The sequence below is a fragment of the Astyanax mexicanus genome, chromosome 9 (assembly GCF_023375975.1).
Source record: "Astyanax mexicanus isolate ESR-SI-001 chromosome 9, AstMex3_surface, whole genome shotgun sequence".
NCBI lineage: Eukaryota > Metazoa > Chordata > Actinopteri > Characiformes > Acestrorhamphidae > Astyanax > Astyanax mexicanus.
Genome location: NC_064416.1, coordinates 8,899,306 through 8,917,635, shown reverse-complemented (window position 1 = coordinate 8,917,635; position 18,330 = coordinate 8,899,306). Strand labels below are relative to the sequence as shown.

The following is an 18,330-nucleotide window of genomic DNA, read 5'->3' as shown; positions in this document are numbered from 1 at the left end:
AGTAGTTAGCAGTAATGCTAGTGAATCTGTTGTCAGAAAATCGTTTTCTGTAAAACAATTAACACATATAAGTACGCTTTCTTTTCTGTTTTAGCACAATATTTAAGCCTTATTTCTAAAATTAAACAAATATACGGGATAAGTAGTTAGTTACTATATTTAATTTGCGGTTTTAGCCGATTAGCTCTATTACCCTATTCATTAAGAGCTCACTCGCGGGCTCCCTCTATCGGTGATATACATAAACCGCGGTAAATAGAAAGTAGTAGTCTCCAGAAACCGGCTCGGATTGGGGGAATGGTGAGGATTTTAGCATCAGTGCTAACCTGACAGGATTATTCAGCTTTAAATTTCTGCATTATTGATGGTAAAGTCTGATTATAATTACATTTTCCCACTTGGATTAGTGTAGAAAGAAATGGGGATAATTATGTCGTTTAAGTAGCTGTTTATCTACATTGTTTAATTGAAATAATTGGTAAAAGAAAAGTTTATTTTTCTAATCTCCGCTGTTACTTCATTAGTGTTTTTCTTTTGTTTTATTAGTTAACTAGCCAACAGTTAACTACTTTAATTTCAGTGTAAATGATGAGGGCTGTGCAGGCTGGGTCACTGAACACAGATCTCACTAAGGTAAGTTAAAATAACGAGATACTAACCACTAATAATCCGAATTAAACTGAATAACTAGCTATTTAACGTCTGAAACTATAGCTAATAGATAGCTTTAGCTAAGCTAGCGATAAATAAATACATAGAAATAATACTCTGACCTCTAACTTGTATGTAAGATAAACACTTGTTGCAGGTTAAATCAGTAAAACTCTTCTAAAACTAGAAGTTAAGAGTGTGAATCTACTAAACTAGCTAGATTATATAAATATATAACATTAAATCTTCTTCTTCTATCAATATTAACGTTAATTGGTATATTGTGATATTTAATAGTAACGTTAGCCGCTACAGAAATTTGCCTCAAGGTGCCAAAGGAGTTAAAGGAGAGGTCAAATAATTGGATATTAACCACTAATAATCCGAATTAACTAACTAGTTAACGTCTGAAACTGTAGCTAACAGATTGCCAACCTAGTTATCGAAATAAATGCGAATAATACACTGACCTCGATATGTAAGATAGCTAAACACTTGTTACAGTAGATACGTTAAATAGCTTCTAAAAGTAGGAGTTAAAAGTGTGACTCTACTAAACTACTAAGCTTGGTTATATAAATATATAACGTTTAATTATCTTCCTCTGTCAAAATCAATCGGTATATTGTAATATTTAATAGCAGCAGCTACAGAACTTTTCTCAAGGTGCCTTTCACACTTTATTCACAGTTGTCCAGTTTACAGTAGTTTAAGATCATTAGATCATTGCAGATTTATGGGTAATTATTATATTACTATTATTACCATTGGAGGTGCTGCTTCTCCTTTTTCAAAACAGTTGAATAAACTATTTAAAAGACTAATTAATTGGCTAAACTGTGAGTAGATTTTATAGCTACCTGTCAAAAATAATATATATATATATATATATATATATATATATATATATATATTTTTTTTTTTTTTTTTTTTTTTTTTTTTTTACAGTGGTGACCTTCATGGTCCAGTAAGGTCAAGTTTATTTTCTTATGGCTATACACAGTCATAATAAGACATAATAAGAGATTTTTTCTTTCAGCTTTAATTATTTTTGTATTTAGTTATGAATTATTGTTATTATGATTATTGTTTTTTTTTTTGGGGGGGGGGGGTTGTGTATGTGTAAATGGATGTACATATTTTGAAAAAAACGAAATAAACTAAAAAGAAATGTATATCACTTTTCTACACAGAGGCAATTCCACAATTATTATAATTAAAGTAATAAAAAGTATTGCTTAAAAGAAATGTAATTACATTGAAAACAGAGAATTGAAGTCAGTAAAATTGGAATATAAGAAATTACTTTAAGATACAATACAGAACAATGTTAAAAATGTCCAGGAAAGTCAGTGGTATATTTTTAGCTTTTAAAGAATATTTAAATTCATTAACATCAGGTATCAAATCTAATTCATGTAAACCGATTCTGCACAGTAAAATAAAACTACTAACAATATAATTAATTTATATATGGAGAGAACACAAAGTGCTTTACAGAGTAAATAAAATATAAATTTGCAGTGTATATGTATATTAATAATGTGGAATTCTGAGTTTGCCTGGATTGTAAGTGTTAATTAATCCCAGTATGTAATTTATAGCCTGTATCTGATCTCTTCCAGGTAATCTTTCCCTTTGCTCAGATGCTAGCAGCTCCTGTTGGCACTGTGGAACATGCCGGATGCCAGGGTGTGTCTGAGACTGGGGCACTTCCATGGTAGGAAGCTCACGGGTCAGGAGGAGGATGTCCTGTGTTTATAGAGTATATAGAGTTTATAGAATGTTTATAGAGTTGAAAAACACTTCTGCTCCCCCTCTCAGAACTGATGTACACATACACATCTTGTGTCTGATTCGCAATAATAAAAATAATAAAGCGGTCGCAATTAGTCGGCTTTGAAAAAAAACTTACGCTTTATATTCTCTAAGAATCAGCGGCGAGTTGATAGTTTGCATCATAAAAATTCATTTAGTCTATTCTAGTGTTCACTACAGTAATTTTTTTGCTAATTTTATTAAGCCAGTTATTATTTATGGGAGTGGAATACATAAAAACTTCTCCGCTCTAAACACTAAAAATCATAATAACTTTATAATTAACAAAAATAAGGGAATATTATGTTACGGTATATTAAAAATAAGCTATATATGTATTATATGATTTTTTTGGCAGACAATAAAGATTTTAAAACTATTTCATTCATACTATAGTGATTTAAATTCAGAATGTATCCATTGAGTTTAAAAGGAATAATTATAGTCTTTTTGATGAAATGTAAAGCACTGATCATCTCAACAGTATACTCTGAAAAAGAAATTGCATTATAAAACAATGTCTACAAATACTGCCACCTATAATTACAATAATAATAACTTTTATAATAATTCTAAATTAAAATGGTATAATAATTAGATGGTATAAAAATACTATTATTGTTAATAATAGTAACATTAAAAATGTATGTACTATACTATATACTTAGTATAGTATTCGTTTCAGATGATCAAAAGACACATTAACACGATATTACTCCACTCATGGCATTACACACTACATTTACTTTCAGATTGATTAATCCCTGAATGATTTACTAAATGTGTGTGTATTTTCTCACAGGTTATCAGGGGTCTGCAGTGCTGGCTGAATGGATGGAGCTGGTTGAGGTCAGCGGGCTGCGGGCGTCCCTCCATATCCACCCTTATTCCACCATGATGAAGCAGCCTCCATCCTAAACTGCCCTGATGAGAGGTGATGGAGGAGAGCCAGAACACTGACCAAGCCTGAACACACAATTCTGTATGTGAATACATATGTGTGTTTATTCACACTGCCCATCAAAAGTTTGAGAACAGATTCTATATAGATTATATTGAGTTTATAGAATATTTATAGAGTAAAAACACTTCTGATCCACCCTCAGAACTGGCACTTATTTTTACGTATTGATTTGTACAGGTGTAAATGTTTCGGAGTAGGGCTGGGCAGTATATTAAAACATTTAGGCCAATCTGATATAAGTCTTATTTTGAGACAAACAGAGTGGCCAGAGTGCTCAAAATGTATGTCTGTACCTACAAACATCTGAAAAATGAATTTGCTAAATCATGTAATACACGCTGGGCTGAACATCCGTTAGTGAAAGATTCTGTAAATAAAAATCTTTTTGCTAGTATTTCTCACACCCTTAGACTGGCATGGAAAGAAGGAGGAAGATGGGAAGGAAGTGGTTGCAAACTTGTTTGACACGCAGGTAGAGAGGAAGTGAAAGTTTAAATAGGGCAGAGAGTGAAAGGAGTAAAGGCCATTGATCAGTCTCCCAAAATGTTCTCTTTTATGGGGGTCCTCTATGATTTTATTCCTGTCGCGAATGACAATTTCTGTGTTTTTCTCAGACGTCCTCTGAGAAAACTACAGGCTGAATTATCTACTGTCTTTCTCTGAACTCTGTGGTCGTCTCCTTGTGTACAATAAAATAGCTATTTGTCCACAGATACGCACCGTAATTACACTTAGAGTTCACATTTCCACTGAGATTCACGTAAACACAACAGCGAGTGGAAATGGAGAAGCTACTGAACGCGATGTCCATGTGACAGAAAAAGCCAAAAACTCACTGGTCCTCCTGTTTTTCAATTGCAGTCTGGACGCAAGAGTTTTATCCCTGAGTACAAGTGTGAAATATTTTTCACAAGACGTTCCCCTGAGAAACTAATCCCATTTGGATAGGGCTTAAACCTTTAGCTAAGTTGTCATTAGCTTTTAGCATTTTTTTATCCAATGTACCCTGAGTGAACATCATTTCTTGCCTTTCAGACCCAGCTTTACATCATATCTATGATTTCCATGTTAATGTGGATATGTCAGAAGTACTCAGTATAATTATTTATGTTAGTAGTGAGTAGGTTTAGTAAGAGTCTATACCGGACCAGTCTAATCAGAGGAGTGAATGGAGCATGCTGGAGCTGCTGGTGGGGTTCTCTGACTTAAGGAGGGAGAATGGCACATGCAGGCGTCTCCATGATGGTGGAGATGATCTGGAGGGCAGGCAGCAGGGACACCCAATCAGCGCTGATCTCAAAGCAGCATCAAGAAGAAAAACACAGACGTTAGACACAGTACATAAAGTACAACAGTGTCTGCGGCAGGCCTCACTATATCACATATATCTGTGGATAACTATATTCCCAAACCATCAACAAACCGTAATTATGGTGGAACAGTATGTGTATTCATATTGGTGTTGACGTCACAGTTACTCCCATGTACATGCTTACTGCCCTGTTACTGAGTATTTTTAGTTTTTACAGAACAACCTTTTTTTAACAAACATCAGCATTTAAAGTGATGCCCTAGCTATTGTTTCCTTTACATTAAGTTACATTTATTTAGATTAATTATTATTTTTTTCATGAATAGTAAGCACCCCCCCTTCAGCCTTTCATGCAGTTTTTTACATTAATTACAGTGCAAACATAGTGTTCTCATAGTTCTCACAGTTCAGGAAAAAAATAAACTATGTAAATCACTGCCACATAAAAAAGTTCTTTACAGGATTCTGACAGAAATACTGACATTCACTCTGGGAGCTTCTATATGTAAAGAGGTACAATGTCCATTATCCCATTTTGAAAAGTGCATTAAAACAGTAATTTGATTAATCAAATGAATTTGATTAAGTAATAATGCAAGCTGACATAGCATATTAGGTATCGTAGTTGTGAACAAATCTTACACCCTGCCAACAGTCTATCTTCACACCTTGCCATTAAAATAGTGTCAGAGTTTAGGAATTAATCTACACTGATGGGTATGGTGGTCTGGAAGTGAGGAGTGTTCAGGTAAATTTCTGGCGTGTTTCTGTTTTGGTGGCTGTGCCACGGACTGATTAAAACCCATCAACAATAAACAGTCCACCAGTGTACACCCCCGCTCCATACGCACACACACGGGCACACTGCAGAGCACAAACTCTACAATAAACAGAATAAAGAATAAAGCCTTTTGTGCGTTTTGAGCCATGAAAGGCATATTTTTTGCACCCTCATGACACCAAAGACACACCAAGACGCCCTAAATCCAGCTGCGCTATGTGTAATTGACAGATGTGCTATAGATGGTTAAAATAGAGCCCTATGTTCATTGGAAATGGCTAAAATCATAAATATTATTAAATATTTGTAGTATTTATATATAAGAAAGTGTGTATTGTAAATGTGTGTGTTTGTCTGTCTGTGTTTTCCTTTCCTGCACTATAATTACCACCCTGTCGTGTCGGTGGGCAGGTGTGGTGACGAGGGTGCAGACAGCAGGCGTGTGGGGCTCCCTGAGCTGCGGGCATTATTAGCCAAGATGCTGTGGCTCCAGGGTCTCCACTACACAATGTGTGCCAATGTGTGTGTGTGTGTGTATGATTGTGAGAACTTGCTATATGGATTTTAATTGCACTGTTAGATAATTTTACTGTATTAATCTAGGTGTCAGAACTGACTTCAGCTCATGGGTATTAGGGGTGATTTTTCCCTTTAAATTGATCTTCATTTTATTGATTCGATATAGTTTCACGTAAACCCTATATCTGTCTTTAAATTTATCCTATTTTCACATGTGTGTACATAAACCCTCTGCAGTTGCAGTTGCAGACCAGCAGATTAAAACCATAGTTTGAGAGAAACTAAAAACACCTTTGTGGCCTTCACAGGAATCAATACCTTAAAACAGGTTGAAGCGCTGCCCAAAGTGTTTTAAAGCATCAACTAGAATTGACCAAAAAAAACGTCCTATACAGAGAATTCATTGTGTTACTGCCTTTAGCAGCTAAATATATATTATACTTCCATGTTGTTCAAAACACAAAAACAATACAGACAGACACGAAGACTAGAAATTTCAAAACATAGAATCACAGTCATGAACCAAAAACCTGAGTTATTAGGCTAATTTAAGATGTTATGAGGTTATGTACAGGGGCTGTTTGTGTGACATATATGGGTGACATATATGGGTATATTGTCATATATATATATATATAGGTATCTTTAATAGGGGTGCACAATGATCGTTTTAATATCGTCAGCGCAATATGATTATGTGCAGTAGTCACATTGTCACATTGCACATTGCAGGATATGCTATGTTCATTAAAGCAACTTTATCCCATCAGGGTTCAACTTAATTGCAACTTCACACTGTTCTCATTTTCCATTGAACCTCTACCAGACAATATATCAGCCCACTTTATTTATTTGACTTCAGTCTTGAATATATTAAGTGTGTATACAGTACCAGTTAAAGGTTTGGACACTGCTTAAATGCTTAAAATATTTTGCTTTGTTTCTTATTTTCTTAATTAGCTTTCTCTGTTATAGGTTAATATTAAAGACACAAAAACAGTTTAAGGACACATATGGAATTACGAAGTAAACAGTAAAAAAGTGTTTGTCCTCCACATTAATCCCCTGATCTAAACCTGATGAACTGAGATGGTGATTTGAGATGATTTAATAATTGGGATGAGCTGGAGCTTCACAGCGTGAAGGAAAAGCAGCAGCTATTGTTCAGCACCTCCAGGAACTCCTTCCTTCAAGATGTTGAGAAAACTATTCCAGGTGACTCTCCATCATGAAGACACTGAGATTAAAATCTCACCAAGAATGTTCAGATCTGTCCTTAAAGATACATTTGATACTTAAAAGAATCTAAAGTACAAAACATATTCTGGTTTGTTTAACACTTCCTGTTAAAATACAGTGTTTCTGTATAGCTTTAATGTTTTCAATATCTTACAATTTACAATGTAAAAAAAATACATTGAATGAGAAGAGGTGTGTCCAAACTTTTGACTGGTACTGTGTATCTTGTATCCAAGATCATATATACCTTTGATCATAGATTTATGTTACAGTCTGGTGAAAATTCTTGAATTTTCTAACATAACTGTATATATCGCAGACAAAAAACTATTGCAATGCTCGTTTTGCAAATATCGAGCAGACCTAATCTGTAATAAATATTCCTAGACACAACAAAAAAAGTTTTTTTTAGTGCATCTCAAAAAAATAGAATACTATTACTGATCATCAGTAAATTTTGCATTTCATTTGTAAATCAAGGAACCAGAGTCTGGAGGAAGAGTGGAGAGACACACAGTCCAACCTGCTCGAGGTCTAGTGTGAAGTTTCCACCAATCAGTGATGGTTTGTAGAGACAAGTCATCTGCTGGTGTTGATCCACTGTGTTTTATTATCAAGTCCAAAATCAGTGCAGTTTTTTTCCCAGGAAATCTTACAGCACTTCATGCTTCCCTCTGCTACTGAAAAACTTTTATAGAGATGCGGATTTCATTTTCCAGCAGGACTTGGCACACTGCCCACACTGCCAAAAGTACCAGTTGGTCTTATATAATATTAACATTTTCTGAGGCACTGATTTTTGGGGTTTTATTTGCTGTAAGCCATAATCATCAATAATAGAAGAAATAAATGCTTAAAATAGATCACTCTGTGTTTAATACATCTATATAATATATGAGTTTCACATTTTGAACTCTTATGAATTACTGAAATAAAGTAACTTTTCTATGATTTTCAGATTTTTTTATGTAGGTCTGACAGGGCAATCATTGACATTTAAGCATTCAAATGGTTTGTTAAGATACATATTCTTTAAAATATTATTCATGCATTAGTCTACATTACAGCATCCACTTGGTTGAAACAGTAGCAGTTTCACATAGAAAGGCCACATCATCTTATTAACGCTGCTGGTGTACGTGCCCGCACACGTGTGTGGGAGGTCTGGGTGGGTGTGTGAGCGTGCAGACCACCCCTGGGAGAAGAGGGTGGAGGTGCGATTTAGCCAAGGCTCCCCACAGATGATGTTTCATAAGATTTTAATCTAAATTGAATTTTGCGGAACATGTTGTTGTACGGGTCATGTGCCTAACCCTAACCCACCCTTGATAACCCACCCTAGATTTCCTTTAGAAGATAACTGTTTAGAAAATGTTAAAACCAAAACTGTAAATGTGTATTTCCTAAATTAAACAGTGTATTCAGTGTCTTAAACTCTCCCATTCATAATAATACTAATGTTTCCCTCTCTTTCTCTCTATTTTTATTGTGTTTATATCAGGCTTTCGGCTGTGAAATAAGGACTGCAGTTAAATGTGTGCAAGAACCAGAGCCTCACCCTACAGCAGAACTCCAGCAGCTCAGAGGAGATCAGACTGCTGTCAGCTGTCAGAATCTGCAGTTATTTTTCGGAGGTAGCAAAACAGATCTTTTTATAGTAGTTTTGCATGAGTTATTTCTGACTGGCAGTTTTAATAAAACAGGTGGAGAAACTGTTGGAAACTTTCACTCCATCTCACATCAGTAGGTGTGTAGGTAGAAGAAGAAATGCTAATTATTATATGAATCTGTTTGTGTAATATGTTGTATGTGCCAATGTTAAATTGTATGAAAGGCAAAACACTGTATAATTTTTTACATGTTTTTGTTATTTTTTTATGTCAAAACGAACAGAATAAAGTGCAGATTCACATATAGACTGGAGATCGAATTGAATCAATTGCTTGTGAAACTGTTAATAACTAATGCAATCACATTAAAATGCTATTATATTAGAATGTTCCTTGCTATCTTATGCTATCTGGCTCCACTGACTGAAAACAACCTGGACAGACGTCTACAGTCAGACGTTCATTGCCATCTTGCAATTGAATTGTCAACAGGCACATCTCTAACATGCGTGCAACCCTGTGTTTTCCGCTTACATGGTTACTCAGCAGTGCACAAACCCAGAGCGCTTGGGTTTTAAACTTAGTTCTTAATAATGTTATTTTATTTTATTGTCTCTGCAGTAACATCTTGGATGTTACTTTTTTAGAAATCTATTTATTTATTTTTTTTTTTTCATTTTTCTCCCCAGTTTAGTCATGGCCAGTAGTATACCTCCAGTACCTGGAGGGAAAAGTCCTTCACGGTCTTACTATGTGATGTGAAGAGGCAGCGGCATCTTTTAAAACTGCCTCAACATGCTTGGAGGAGAACACTAACTACAAAACTGTGGACATGCACTCCAGTACATGGTGGTTTATGGCATCAGTGAAGTTCACACTTGCCACCTCCAGATTACCAAGTCAGCACTTAGACAGTTGTGCCACTCTGGAGCCTTGTTTGATTGTTATTTTAACAGCTGGTAATCACACTTTGGTTTAAAACAATAAGGTGGACTGATAAACAGATAAGCGACTAATCAGCCAACTACAGTGCGAGGTGGAAACAATAACAATGCAGTAATAATGCTGTTATTTTGCCAACTCCTAATTCGCACTGATACAGTAAATGACAGTAAAACACAGCAGATGTGATACATGTTTTTCTACCTAAAAAGTAGTTCCACCATGGACAAAGGTCCAAACCCATTTCACCCCTTAGCCATACTACTGAGCCCTACCCCTCAGTAGGATGTTAATTAAATTTTCACAGTGCTCACTTCACAAAAAATCAGTTTTGCTCTGTGTGAATTTGCCATTTGTCCTTTATATTGTATCAGAATTTAAATAATGAATTAACTAATACAAATTCTCCTTCAAATTATTTGACTTTTACTTTGTCTTTCCTTTTAGCCTTCCTTTTAACATTCTGCAAGCTGAGACCGAATTTCTTGGTATTAATGCATATTTAAATGTTATAAAGACAGCTATTAATGCATTATGATCACAATTCATGATGCATAATAAACATGGCTATGATGGGTCATACATATACATTATAAATCTGTATAGCCATGTTTTTAATGCCTTATGAATGTATTATAATGTGTTATGAATGTGTTTATAGAGTCTTTTAGAGATGACATTCATAAAAAGTGTTACCAAATGTTGTTTCAATGTGTACTTTTAATGTCATGTGGTCAATTTATTCATAAAAATTATAAAATTTGTTATTAGTTTATCTGGCTACATTTCCTGTTCCACCTTACATGGTACAACAGATAGCAAAGGCTGCATCATTTAAAGTGGAACAGAAAAATAAAATAACATGAAAGCGATTAAGAATTTCAGCTCTCAAAAAACAGACGTATTAAGAAATGGACAATAATAATGAATTGCTGCACCACCTTCCCCTATTCTGAAGACATAAAATTAACTTAAATTAAATAACATTAAATTATCCAGCAGCTAGGATCTTAGGGAGAGTATTTCACTCTAATATAAAGAGTAGATGTAAAAATTAGAAATGGAATTGGGCGGTATGTTTGTATGAGGGTTGTTTGTGGCACAGGCTGTTTTGGTAGAGGTGTGTGTGTGTGTGTGTGTGTGGGAATGTGTTTTTCTTTGGCCTGGTTTGGGGCTGGGGCTGATCTGTGTCTGACAGCAGGTCCGTTTGGGCTGTTTCTCACTAAGCCGGGTAACAAGGCCCCACACCAGCACTGCTAAAGCCTCTGGACCTCCCAACAAAAGCTGGGGCTTTACAGCAGCGCCGCAATCTGCTGACTCGCCCTGCCGAGCCTAATACTGCCCTCTGACCACCGCACTATTGTTACCCCAGCTCACCCTGTTTTTCACCACTGTCTCTCCATCCCTCCATCTCTCCATCCACAAACACCTCTCTCCCCCACCAGCACCCTTTCTCTTCTCCTGTCTGTTTTTCTTTCTTTATTATTTATCAATCTCTCGGTTGTTCTCGCTTTTTGTTCTCTATTTCTCACTTGTTTCTCCTTTAATTGTCTAACTCTCTCTTATTCTGTCTCCTTTCCTATTTCTCGATCTGTCAATCTTTTCTATCTCTAACTTTCTCATCATTCCTTCTATCATTTTCTCTCTTTTTCTTAATCTGTCTGTTTTTCTTTCTTTATTTGCTATCTTTATTTGTTGTTCTCTTTTCTATTCTTTTATTCTTTTCTTTCTCTAGAATTCTGTCTCTAGCTTTTTTGTTCTGTTGCTCTCAAGGTCTGTCTTACTGTCTGTCTCTCTCTCTCTTTCTTTTTCCTCTCTTTCTCAGTTTTTTCTTTTTCTAGCTCTTTTTCGTCTTGTCTATCTCTGTCTTTCTTTTCTTTCTCACTGTTTCTCTCTTTTCTATCTCTCTCTTTCGTGTCTCTGGCTACCTCTTTCTCTTTCTCATTTCGTGATGACCCTCGATCCCTCCATCTCTCTGTCTATAAGCAGTGCACCCCCCCTTCCATCCATGACCCCTCTCTCGCCCACCTCCCCCGTTCTCTCACTCTGGTTCACTCTCTCTCACTCTGGTCAGGCACTGGCTCTCTCGGTCGCTGCTCTGACTCACTGACCGGTCACACACACGCACCTGACAGAGGAGAGCGGGCAGCCCACGGTAGTGAGTGTGTGTGGCGTGAGTGCGGGTATGTGTTTTCGCCTCTCTCAGCCATGTGTGAGTGTCTGCGGGGGATTTTTCGGGTCACCTGGACGCCCTCGTCTCGCGCAGGTGAGTCCCAATTACACTCTCTGGCCTGAACAGGGGTCAAAGGGCATGTCCATCAGTGTGATTAGTGCTGGATCATAAATTGAGCCCCTCCAACGAATAACCCTATATCCAACCATTTCTCTCTTTTGGGAGAAATAACAAAATGAATTTATGTTATTTTCTTTACTATTAATCTATGGGTGATTATTATACAGCTCTGGAAAAAAGAGACCACTTAAAAATGATGAGTTTCTTTGGTTTTTGCCGAATTGAAAACCTATGGAATATAATCAAGAGGATGATGGATGGTCACAAGCCATCAAACCAAGCTGAACAGCTTGAATTTTGGCACCAGACGTTACATTAAGTTATACAAAAGCAGTGTATAAGACTGGTGGAGGAGAACATGCCAAGAAGCATGAAAACTGTGATTAAAAAACAGGGTTATTCCACCAAATATTGATTTCTGAACTCTTAAAACTTTATGAATATGAACTTGTTTTCTTTGCATTATTTGAGGTCTGAAAGCTCTGCATCTTCTTTTGTTATTTTAGCCATTTCTCATTTTCTGCAAGTAAATGCTCTAAATTACAAACTTTTGGGGGGGATTTGGGAGAAATGCTGTTTGTAGTTTATAGAATAAAACAACAATGTTCATTTTACTCAAAATCAGAGAAACTGAAGTGGTTTCTTATTTTTTTCCAGAGCTGTATACATGTTCCTGAATTAAGAAATATTCATGGTTTAAATAAAGAAATAAAGAAGGGTTAACATTTTAATAGACAAAAGGAATAATGGATAAAAAAGGAAGGGCTTAATTGTCTACACTGGAACAGAGTGAATAGGTAAATAGGAAAACAGCAGAGCTTGGTCTGATAGCTCTACATAGCTCTGATAGTGCTTAAACATTAAATAGTCCTAGTTTAAATGAACGGATATCAGTCTGACCTTTTGATTTGGTTTCATTACAATTATTTTATTTATAGGTAAATTTGTTTTGGTAAAAAATCATTGAGACCAAATGAGCCAAATACTAAATTTAATCATAAAGTTAAAAGGTAAAGTAACAACTTATATTTGTCATGTGTTGTGGTTTGATTAGATAAAATGTGGTTTGATTGGATAAAACATATTTGTGCTCAGAAACCTCGGACTAAACAGATACAATTTAACATAAATTAATGGGTTAAGTGTGTAACGCTTATGTTGCTGGTATTTTAATAACTCAAATAAAAAAAATGCACAGTGCTCATTTAACAAAAAAGATATTTTGCTCTGTGTGAATTTTGCAGTTGCCCTTTTAATTGTATCAGAATTTTAATAATGATTGAACTAATACATATGCCCCTAATGACTTGGATTAAAATTCTTTGACATTTACATGATTTTGATGTTTTATGTTTTGAACCATAATATTAATATATTAATAGTATCTGCCGTGCACATTATAAACACTCTATAGCCGCAGTTTTAATACCTCCCCAGACTACTATTAGTGGTGAACAGAACAGATCTTTGAAACACAACTTAAAAGTGTGTTAAATATAGCTGAGGTTAAAAAGCCTTCATCTCACAGAGCTGCAGTTCTGTAATTAAAGATGGGCTGCAGGTTTATCTATAGAAAAAAATACTGAACATACTAAACTTAAGCATTATATATATATAGTATCAATATCTAAGTATATTTTCCTGCATTGTAGATTAATATTAAAGTCCACACTATAAAAACAACAAAAACAATATTTAGTAAATAAAAATGTGTTAAACAAACCAGAATATGTTTTATATTTAGGATTCTTAAAGTAGTATCTCTTGTTTAGATGAAAGCTTTACACATTTGGCATTTTCTGGAATGGCTTTCAGTAAACAGCTGTGCTGAATTCGTCAAGAGTTAATTACTTGAATTTCTTCCCTCTTAATGTGTTTGAGAGCATCAGTTGTAAAGATGTGAATGCATCTCTGATAATTGGTGAGAGCTCTCTGGAACAGGAGCAAGAAAATTAACAAAGGAAGGCCTGTGTTCCAGACCAGCATATATATGTGTGCAGTGTGAAGCTGTTTTAACACAGAACATTTGCCACTTTCAAACTATTTTTTTTTTTCAATGGGATGTGCAATGCAAATCACTGTATTGAATATCTGGGTAAATAAACCAAGTTAAACTGCACCTGAACAGTCATGTAGCTCAAACATGTAGAGTATATTTGATAGTTTGGGACAGATTGAGGTTGGATCATGATCTCACAACAAGCAAACCTCTTTCTAATTAGCTACAGCAGTTCTCTTGTTTCCTTTATATTCAAATTCACGATTTTGGAGACCCACCCCTCCCTGAAATAAAGATTCTGATGGTTTTGACTCTGAATTTGACTGTTGTCTTGCCCCTTCTCAAAAATGAAGATTCTAATTGGTTCTATCTCTCATTTTGACTCAGTTGTCCCAGACTTCCAACCAAAATGAAGATTCTAACTGATTTTGCCTCTAAACTGATTTTGACCAACTTCTATGGATTTGGTTTAATTCACTGTTGTCCCTTTCTAAAAAGAAAGATCATGCCTTTGAGTTTGACTCTATTATCTTGTCTTCAACTCAAACAGAGACTTTAATTGGTTGTATTGTTTAATTTGACTGTCTCTCTGTGTGCCTGTACCTTAGTGTTAGTTTAGGTGGAGAGAATTTCTTCTTATTTGTGTCAGTTTCTACATCAGTTTAGCTGATTTTGCTATTTATAGGTTTATGTTTAAGTAAAATGAACATTGTTGTTATTCTATAAACTACAGACATTTCTCCCAAATTCCAAATAAAAAGATTGTCAGTTAGAGCATTTATTTGCAGAAAATGAGAAATGGCTGAAATAACAAAAAGATGAAGAGTTCGGAAATCAATATTTGGTAGAATAACCCTGTTTTTAATTTCACTTTTCATGCATCTTGGCATTTTCTCCTCCACCAGTCTTACACACTGCTTTTGGATAACTTTATGCCTTTACTCCTGGTGCAAAAATTCAAGCAGTTCAGTTTGGTTTGATGTCTTGTGATCATCTTACTCTTGATTATATTACAGAAGTTTTCAATATGATAAAATCAAAGAAACTCGTCATTTTAGGTGGTCTTTTATTGTTTTTCCAGAGCTGTATTCCTAGTTGAGAATGTGAGGTTAATCATTCTCAGGCTGGATTAAAACCTCTATTGGGCCAGTTTCAGGCTGTGGGCTGTATGTTTCACACCCCCCTTAATGGTTTACTGACTGGTTAGGTTACACTCTTATATATTGCACTATTGTCTTGTGTCTCTTGTTTCACATATGTCTATATCCATGACCATGTTTAGTGTCTATTTTCATTCTTATATTATTTATTTAGTTTATTTTTATTGTATTTTATTCATATATTGCTTTATATCTTTTTTTTAGCTGTAACTTTGGGTAGAAATAACATAATTTTAATCTTCTGTATGCCTTGTACATATGCAATATCAACAATAAAACTACATGACTAGAATTCAAGTTTCTAAAAAAAATTCAAGACATCATACTTTAAACATTTTCATTCATCAGAATAAAACAGTGGATAGGGTTATCTTACTGTGTCAAAGAACCCTTTATCAGGGATGCTTATACACTTTATCTATAATGTATATCTGACTCCACCTGCAGCTGCTACTGGTTTAACCCCTGGATCTGGGTGATGCTCCTGATGTGACTAACCCTACACCTGTCTGTTTGCACTGTTCTGACTCGGTTCTGCTTCTGTAAACAGAGAGAGATGTGGAGGTGGAGGAGAAGAGGGTGGTGTAGGCATTGTTCTGCTGATGCTGTCAGATAGGTAGACAGTTTATTATTAGAGACAGCATTAGATGGTTGTATATGTGTGTGTGTGTGTGTGTGTGTGTGTGTGTGTGTGTGTGTGTGTGGCTGATTGGAGACAGCACCTGATTTAGAGCAGGATGTATTTACTGTACAGCCTGACACACAGATGCAGCAGAATGGGAACCGTTTCATTCAATTACTATGAAATCTACACAGCTAGACATATATGTGAAATATGAAATACAAAACTGTGAATTTTCTCGGGCTGATTTTATGGTTTAAAAATGTTTTATCACCATTTAGATGTATATGATTATTAGTGCCGTCAATGTACACAAATAATCTGTACGTTGAACAGGATTTAAGCTCAATCAATGATGCTAAATAATTATAATTCAGGGCAGAGTGACATATTAGTTTTTTATTTACCAATGTAAGCACAGTGTTGCCTCTGTTGAGTTCAGAAGGTAAAATGATTAGTTTATGCTGAAATCTAAATTAAATATCTAATCTTCCTCACTGGCCTTCTCTCTCTCTAACACACACACACACACACACACACACACACTACTCTGAGATTGTTTGTCTGTTGCCAGTTGCCAGTCATACCATACTAAATTAGTATTAAATATATTATATATAATATTTATATAAATATATATTTATATATAAATATATATTTACATATATATATAAAAACACAGGGAAAACACACACCAGCATTTAAACTGATGGGTGATTGACACCACTATTAAAATTATAGCTTAATAAATCTTAAATGTATTATTTAATTTACATTACATATTATATCACAATTATTATGGAGAATGAAAATGCTATTAAAAGGATAGCAACCCCCTTCTGAAGAAATAATATTAGCATGGCCAGTTTAGACTGATTAAGCTGGTTAAGATGGGTGGCCAGTTTAGATTTGGACCAGTGTCGGTTATGTTTTGTTTTTAGTTTGATTGTTTATTTGTTCTAAGAGCATGATCAACCTGACAAAAGACACAGTGCAGCTTGATTTAGGCTTGAAACTTGCAAAAAGCATGTATTAATTATCTTATTTAATCATGGGTGTATTGTGGGTGTAACATCTGCATGTCACTTGCCATTCCCTTTAAGAGCCAGGTGAGCTCTGACTTTGGTGGATTGCTATTTAAGCGGTGCAGCTACCTGGACGTGTCCAAGGCTGTTGTTCAATCTGCGTTCTTGTCTGTACTTGTGTTCTTGTGGACTGCTGCTGTGTGTCCATGTGTGCATAACAAGTGGGAGTGTCCGCATGTTGGGGATGCACTTGTGTTAACAATTCACTGTTGATGTCTGTCTAGATTGCATTCAGTCAGTGGTGCACCAGTGTGTTCTGTTGCCAAGATAGCAATTCGATAGAAATTGACCTGAACTCACCTTATTTTCAGACCACCACAACCATCAGAGTAGATATATTCACAAGCACCGCTGCTACTCAAACGACACAGGTGAAAGGCGTAAGATAGACTGTTGGTGGGGTGTGAGATAGCAATGAGCATTGTGATGCACTTGTGCATTGTGTAAGATAGGGCCAAAGGAAAGCAAACACTTTACCAATTAGCATTGTGCTAGCTGGACATACAGTATGAATCATCACACATTCTCCTCAAATCGTGTGGAGGTTCTCTTAAAGACTTGGGTATTTGGTTTCTAAGCAATTATTTATAAATTACTTATTGCTGAAAACAATATTAGCAGCAGCAGCAGCCTAAAACCTCTGTTCTGCACATCTATATAAGGCATATTTAAATCACTGATTAACTCATCACAGTCTGATACAAGGTTTCAGGCATTTTAGGCTAATGATAATTAGTATACAGACTTACCAGAGTCTACCGCATATCGATAACGGCTCCCTGATGCCCGCAAGTCAGATAAAATCTCCCAGAATCCCAATCATGCGTGTGTAAGAGAGATAGAGGAAGAGAAAGGTGCTTCCCTCGTGTGCATATTCATGAAGCGCATGCAAAACAGGGTTCTGATTGGCCTGTTCTCTGCAAAGTCTGTGAATCAGCCAATTCGTTGTTAGTGTGGGCGGGCATTGTTTTTTTCCCTCCTGGATGGGATGCGTTCAGGAGCATCATGGCTCCCATCAAAACTCATTTCACCTCTGACCACTCTAAAGTATATGCATGTCTGGTAAAAGTGAAAAACAATGAAAGTCTTGCCCGCTGTGCAGTTTGTAATTGTGATTTTAGCATTGCCACGGGGGACTAAATGATTGCAAAAAGCATTTTGAGGTGAGTTAATGTATGTATATATATTTCCAGATGGAGAAGATCATGCTCTGCTTCAGTATTTCAAAGTACATATTGGAGTTCATGTGTTCCTCAATGAAATGTAACTCCCCAACACCTGCTGCACTCATGCAGCCCCAGACCATGGCATTCCCACCATCATGCTTGACTGTAG

The 18,330-nt window shown here is 35.7% G+C and overlaps 1 protein-coding gene and 1 long non-coding RNA gene across 22 annotated transcripts in view; both read left to right on the top strand.

Moving 5' to 3' along the window:
- Positions 1-235: 235 nt before the first annotated feature.
- Positions 236-9,185, top strand: LOC103042903 (uncharacterized). 5 transcript variants are annotated; one of them, XR_007440715.1, is made up of 4 exons: positions 236-367; positions 562-633; positions 2,277-2,371; positions 3,272-5,141. It is a non-coding gene; the product is annotated as an uncharacterized LOC103042903 (long non-coding RNA). The 5 variants fall into 5 exon arrangements; XR_002651210.2 differs by having other exon boundaries at positions 237-367; positions 547-633; XR_002651209.2 differs by having other exon boundaries at positions 240-367; positions 581-633.
- A 2,769-nt stretch (positions 9,186-11,954) lies between these two features.
- The window catches only part of prx (periaxin), a 39,701-nt gene continuing 33,325 nt past the window's right edge, over positions 11,955-18,330 (top strand). For 9 of the 17 annotated variants that reach the window (XM_049483409.1, XM_049483403.1, XM_049483413.1 and 6 more), the window contains exon 1: positions 11,956-12,102. In XM_049483409.1, coding sequence (XP_049339366.1) covers positions 12,045-12,102 — 58 coding nt within the window. In that variant the 5' untranslated portion in view covers positions 11,956-12,044. Of the gene's footprint in view, positions 12,103-18,330 lie in introns of all 17 variants that reach the window. The other 8 variants (XM_049483404.1, XM_049483401.1, XM_049483406.1 and 5 more) reach the window with 2 other exon arrangements.